The sequence below is a fragment of the Lepidochelys kempii genome, chromosome 14 (genome assembly GCF_965140265.1).
Source record: "Lepidochelys kempii isolate rLepKem1 chromosome 14, rLepKem1.hap2, whole genome shotgun sequence".
Classification (NCBI taxonomy): Eukaryota; Metazoa; Chordata; order Testudines; family Cheloniidae; genus Lepidochelys; species Lepidochelys kempii.
Window position 1 is genome coordinate 41,342,228 of NC_133269.1, and position 6,027 is coordinate 41,348,254.

The 6,027-nt window shown below is 61.8% G+C and overlaps 1 protein-coding gene across 1 annotated transcript; it reads right to left on the minus strand.

Moving 5' to 3' along the window:
* Positions 1 to 478: 478 nt before the first annotated feature.
* Positions 479 to 4,283, minus strand: NRM (nurim). Its single transcript, XM_073311203.1, has 4 exons — positions 3,885 to 4,283; positions 2,714 to 2,916; positions 2,358 to 2,534; positions 479 to 2,111 (listed from the first exon to the last, which is right to left on the minus strand). The coding sequence occupies exons 1-4, from the start codon at positions 4,006 to 4,008 to the stop codon at positions 1,791 to 1,793; spliced, it is 825 nt and encodes a 274-aa protein (XP_073167304.1). The 5' UTR covers positions 4,009 to 4,283; the 3' UTR covers positions 479 to 1,790.
* Between the last annotated feature and the right edge of the window lie 1,744 nt (positions 4,284 to 6,027).

The window sequence follows — 6,027 nt, forward strand, 5'->3', positions numbered from 1 at the left end:
ATGTAATGCAATGCCATGGCAAGGGCGCATGTACCAACATCACTCCCTAGCAGGGAGCATCATAACTGCTTGCTTGTCGGTCAGGGGCTCTTGTCCATCTGCAGAGCAGCGATTATTTTCCCTTAGCTGCAGGATGGTGTTTCTGGAGTGGGCGGAGCAGTTCTCTTCCCAGCACTGCCGAGCTCCCAACAGCCAAGACGAGAAGCATGCATAGGGCACCCCAGACTTGTTACAGCACCGTCTGTTTCACAGCTAGGGACACAGCGGCAAAGACAAGTGACTCGCCGTGTCAAGTGGAGAGTGGCTGAACTGGGGATAGAACCCGGGAGCCCCGGCTCCCAGCCCGCTCCTTGCTCTAACCACTAGACCCCATTCCCCTCCCAGAGCTGGGGGGAGAACCCGGGAGGCAGACAAGTGTGTAAAAGAAGCAACAACTTGTATTTAAAAAAAAATTGTTTTCTCAGATAGCACAAAAATCAAAGATACAAAAATACTTTATCAGCTTCGGGTTAAGATCAACACATTAAAAAAACCCAGCACTTAAAAATAAAGGTTCCTGGTTAAGGCATTGGTGTAAGGCTGGGGTCCCCTCCCAGAGCCAGGAATAGAACCCAGGAGTCCTGACTCCCAGTTTCATGCCCAGCCCAGAGCGGTCGCAGCCTCCTGCATCAGAACAGAGAAACCATAAAACACGAGACTTGGAGACCAAGTGTCTCAGGTCTGATCCAAAGCCCAGCCAGATCTTCCCATTGACTCCCATGGGCTTTAGATCCAGCTCTAAGTCCAGTTAAAATCTCCCCCTGCTGAGACACAAAGACTGGGGTTCTGGGGACAGAAGAAGCCGCTCCCTCAGCCCCCATCCCTAATGTGCCTCAATTCAGACCTCTGATAATTACTGAGGCCGCCGCAAGGGGGCGCAGAGGTGCCTAAAGTGAATGGTTGGGGCCAGGATCCCCATCAGTTTGATTCATAGGGCGCAGGTAGATGGGAATGGCTTTTGGTTACTAGCGAACGGAACCGGAACCGGTGTCCCAAGAGGAGAAAGGCCCGGTATCCCATGCCTCAATCCCCTGAGCCAGCCAGTTTCCCTGCCCTGGCTGGATTGGAGCTGGCGCCCCCTAGAGGGGAAAGGGCCCATGTCCCATTTACCACACCCCTGAACTGGCCGCTCCCCGATAAAGCATCTGTCCCAGTGTGTTACTAAATTAAGCACAGATTTATCATCATTTTGTTTAAAAAAAAAAAAACATTTTCAGAGAATCTTTTTGCAGCCACAACTGCGGATTGAAACAAAACACACTGGGTAAAGCAGCCGGGTAAAAGCCAGGGGTCCTGACTCCAAGCCCCAACCCAGCCCTCTGACCATGAGACTCCCCTTCCCTCTCAGAGCTAGGGACAGAACCTAGGAGTCCTGACTCCCAGCTTCCCCTGTTCTAACCCACTAGATCACATGCCCCTCCCAGAGCTGGGGCTCGAACCCAGGAGTCCTGACTCTCAGCTTCCACCCTGCTGTAACCACTAGACCCCACTCCCATCCCAGAACTGGGAATAGAACTTAAGACCCTAGGAGAGGAGACTGGGCTCTAATGGTTAGAGCAGGGAGCCAGGACTCCTGGGCTCTACCCCCTGTCTCTGGGAGGGAGTGGAGCCTCGTGGTTAGAGGAGGGACTGGGTTGGTTTGCAAGCAGCTGCGCATGTTAGGCACTCAGAAGTGATAATCCTACAGTAACTAATGCAGGGTTTTTGACCTAAGGGCATCAGTGCATGGCAGAGACCCAGGCCCTGGCCCCTCAGCTCTCCTTGCCAGTCGCAGGGCCATTGTGGGCCAGCAGGTCCCCATAGGCCGCCTCCTCGCGAGAGAAGACCAGGAATTTCTTGTCGAGCTGGGCACGCAGGTAGAGGTAGTCCTGCTGGTCTAGGCTGTGCCCGCAGCTCAGGTAGGTGGTGAAGAGGCCAGCCAGCAGGAGGCGATCCAGAGACAGGCAGGGCACGGCCCAAAGCACCAGCAAGAACTCCAGGTAGACAGGGTGGCGAAGGTGGGAATAGAGCCGCACGGCCCGCACGGACTTCAGCGCCAATGGGTCCCCCATGCCCAGGCAGTGGTAATAAACCTGGGGGGCAGGAGGAGAGGTTAAGGGCAGAGTTGAGACACCCCCCAGATCTGAGGCTGGATTGGAGCCGGCGCCCCCTAGAGGGAAAAGGTCCCGTGTCCCATTCCCCATCCCCTGAGCCAGCCAGTCCCCCAGCCTGGGGCTGGATCAGAGCCGGCGCCCCCTAGAGGGGAAAGGCCCCTGTCCCATTCCTCATCCCCCGAGCCAGGCAATCCCCCTGCCCGGGTTGCAAGGAGACCGAGGTACCTGTTTGACTCCCATGAGCTCAGCATAGTCGAAGATGAGGGTGACGCTGAAGATAACCAACCAGGCGATGAAGTGCAGGATGAAGCAGATGAGCGGGACCCAGGTGTCCCAGGGCTCCGTGCAGGCGTTCCAGAGCAGGGGGCCATGCCGGACGGGTTGCCAGTACCGCATCAGCAGCTGTGGGGGTGTCCCATTAGAAATAGTTCTGAAAAAGCCCCCTCTCCTCCCCAGCCCCAACCTGCAGCCCCCTGCTATTCCAGCCCTGGGCTACCCCCAGCCCCCTGCTATCTCAGCCGTGGGCTCCCCCACAGCTGTGCCGGTGCCCCTCACGCCCGACCCGCAGCCCCTGGTGGTACCTGGAGGGCCAGGGCGGTGCAGAAGACGTAGAAGGATCTCTGCAGCACCCCGAAGCAGCTGGTGGTCCAGCGCTTGACCAGCGCGGTGGCCATGAGGCTATGCTGCAGCACGAAGAGTGCCACCAGGCCCAGGTCCATGGCTAGGGGCCACAGCACCCCGGGGTCCCGCAGGGCAGCCCCCCACTCCACGCTGGGGGTGGCCTCTGCAAAGGGGAAGATGGGGATTAATGGGGGGCAGAACGTACCGAGCGAGGAGTCACCCATTTGGCTCCCGCATAGGGCTCTGCTCCCTCTCCCACACCCAGTTCCCTCTTTGCTCCCCAGCTCCCAACCTTGGCCTGATCCCCAGCAGGGCCCATGTCCCACCCTGACCGCCCTCCCCTCATAGCTCCCCCCAATCCCGTCTTGTCACCATTCTCCACTTACCCACCCCAAACTCACTCCCCCTCTCACTGGGCCCCTCCCAACCCCCTGATTGGGATGGATTTCCCCCAGGATCCACCCCACCTTGAGGGGCTTCCCTCGGGGTGTCCTCTGTTTATCCACTCCCACCCCGGGTCTCCCCTCCTAACCCTCTCCCGCCCTGGGTCGACTCTAGGGATCCGCCTCCCCCCAGTCTCTCCTACCGACCCCCCAGTCTCCCTCTAGGTCTCTCCTACCAACCCCTTCTGCCCCAAGGCCTCCTCTAGGGCTCCCCCTCCCTTCTGAACCCTCTCCTGCCCTGGGTCTTCTCTAGGGCTCCCCCTCCCTTTCCAACCCCCTCCCGCCCTGGGTCTTCTCTAGGGATCTGCCTCCCCCCAGTCTCTCCTACCAACCCCCTCTGCCCCCGGGCCTCCTCTCGGGCTCCCGCTCCCTTCCCAACCCCCTCCGGTCTCCCCCTAGGTTTCTCTTACCAACCCCCTCCACCCCAAGGCCTCCTCTAGGGCTCCCCCTCCCTGGGTCTCCTCTGGATTCCCCCTCCCCTGCCAACCTCCGGGGTCCCCGCTAGGTCTGGTCTCCCCCCACCCAACCCCCTACCCCCAAGTTTCTCCCTAGGTCTCTCCTCTCAACCCCCCCCCCGCCATCTCTCCCCCCAGCTCCATCCCCCGGCACCTCCCTCCTCTTCCTCCTCCTCCTCTCCCCTTCCCTTCCCTTCTGCCCCGGGTCCCCCCCCGGCCCCGGCCCCACGCACCCGGCCGGCCCCCGCCGGGCAGCACGGCGCGCAGCGAGGCGAAGCGGATCAGCTCCACGCCGGTGCCGAAGGTGAAGAGGAAGCTGCCCAGGGCCGGGACCAGCAGCAGCAGCGAGGCCGCCATGGCAAGCAGGGAGCCGGGGCGGGGCCTCCGCTTCTCCCGCCGCCCGGTGAGTCCCGCCCCGGCCCGGGGAGGGGCTTCCCCCGGGAACCTCCCCAGTGACCCGCCAGGCAGCGGAGGGGCTTCCCCGGGATTCCCCTCCCCAATGACCCGCCCCGGCCGGGGGAGGGGTTTCCCCTGGGATCCCCGCCTCAGTGACCCGCCCCGGCGGGGGGAGGGGTTTCCCCTGGGATCCCCGCCCCAGTGCCCCGGCCCGGGGTGGGGGGTTTCCCCTGGGATCCCCGCCCCAGTGACCCGCCCCGGCTCGGGGTGGGGGGTTTCCCCTGGGATCCCCGCCCCAGTGACCCGCCCCGGCGGGGGGAGGGGTTTCCCCTGGGATCCCCGCCCCAGTGACCCGCCCCGGCGGGGGGAGGGGTTTCCCCTGGGATCCCCGCCCCAGTGACCCGCCCCGGCTCGGGGTGGGGGGTTTCCCCTGGGATCCCCGCCCCAGTGACCCGCCCCGGCGGGGGGAGGGGTTTCCCCTGGGATCCCCTCCCCAGTGATCCGCCCCGGCTCGGGGTGGGGGGTTTCCCCAGGGATCCGCCTCCCCAGTGACCCGCCCCGGCGGGGGGAGGGGTTTCCCCTGGGATCCCCTCCCCAGTGACTCGCCCCGGCCGGGGAGGGGTTTCCCCTGGGATCCCCGCCCCAGCTCGGGGTGGGGGGGTTTCCCCAGGGATCCGCCTCCCCAGTGACCCGCCCCGGGCGAGGGAAGAGTTTCCCCAGGGATCCCCTCCCCAGTGACCCTCCTCTAGGGGGAAGGGGCTTCCTGGGATTTCCCCCATCCCACCTCCAGTGAGTCAGTGACCTGCCCTCAGGGAAGGGCTTCCCCCAGGAATCCCTGTTCCCTAGGCTTCCCAAGGCTCAAAGGGAATCTCCCTCCTCTTGGGAATTTGCCTCTTTCTGAGCTCCCCCACCCCGAGTAGGCAGGTTTCCCTTTTGATCCCTCCAAAAAAGCCCCTCCCCCATGACATTCTCCATCCTTCCCTCTCCTTTAGGGGGAGCCAGGCGTCTCTCCCCAGGCCCCACCCACTGCCCCTCTCTGGGATTCTTATGGGGCCCCCTCTTCCCAGAGATCTCCTTGCACTGGGGACCCCCTCCAGAGATTCCCCATCAAGCCCACCCGCCTGCTCATCCCTCCAGAGCATTACCCCCAAGTCCCCCACTACTTGGGACTCCCTTAAAGATTCCCCACCGTCTCCTGACCCATGGGGATATATCAGGGATACCCCAGATCAATGCACCCCCAGATCAACCCACACAGCCCTGTCCAAGGAAGGGCTGCCTTCCCATCCATCCCCATATTGTCCCAGCCCCGCTGCATCCCTGGGCTCCCCCTCATCACCCCCAGGCCCTGCTGCATCCCCTCCCCATGGCCCCAAGCTCCCTTCCACCCCTCGCATGCCAGGCCAAGTCTCAAGAATCCCCACTTTGAAGCTATTTAAACCTTCCCATTGCAGTTTGATTTGGGCTAATGGCACCGTGATTTTAACCAGGTCTTAAGCTAACAGGCTCACCTCTTCTCCAGGGAGGCACTGCTCTCCTGAATCACAGCTCTTCTGCCTAGGGAGATCCGAGAGCACAGATGTCTAGCCCATTTTTATTAAACTCTCTGTCTCCCTCCCGGAGGTCAGAGCTGGCAAAATTAGCCACAGCTCCCTCTGCTGCCCCTAAAGTCTTTGAATCCAGGGTAGTTACATTAACCTAGGCGGGCTGAGGATTGAACGTGGGAGCCTCATACTCTGCCTTTTTCATGTGATCAAGGGGACCACATGAGTAATGCTTTCCGGGGCCCACTCTTGGGCTGGGGTCCTGGGATGAGGTGTTCACCCCACATTAGCCCTGAAGGGGTTAAGGTGGCTCAGACTGGGCCTATTAACCATATAGGCCACATTCGGGGGGGGGGAGGGAGGAGGGGGGAGAGCCAGGGCCTGATACAAGCTTATGGATGGTGAAGCAGACTGAGCTTGTATAAAGCCAGGAAGT

What these genes read in the sequence shown, in the direction of transcription:
- NRM (XM_073311203.1), bottom strand. Translation starts at nt 4,008, where the DNA reads ATGGCGGCCTCGCTGCTGCTGCTGGTCCCGGCCCTGGGCAGCTTCCTC. An exon ending in GCCCGGCGGGGGCCGGCCGG is followed by an intron (nt 2,917 to 3,884) that starts GTGCGTGGGGCC and finishes TCCCCTTTGCAG; the next exon opens with AGGCCACCCCCAGCGTGGAG. An exon ending in GCACCGCCCTGGCCCTCCAG is followed by an intron (nt 2,535 to 2,713) that starts GTACCACCAGGG and finishes ACACCCCCACAG; the next exon opens with CTGCTGATGCGGTACTGGCA.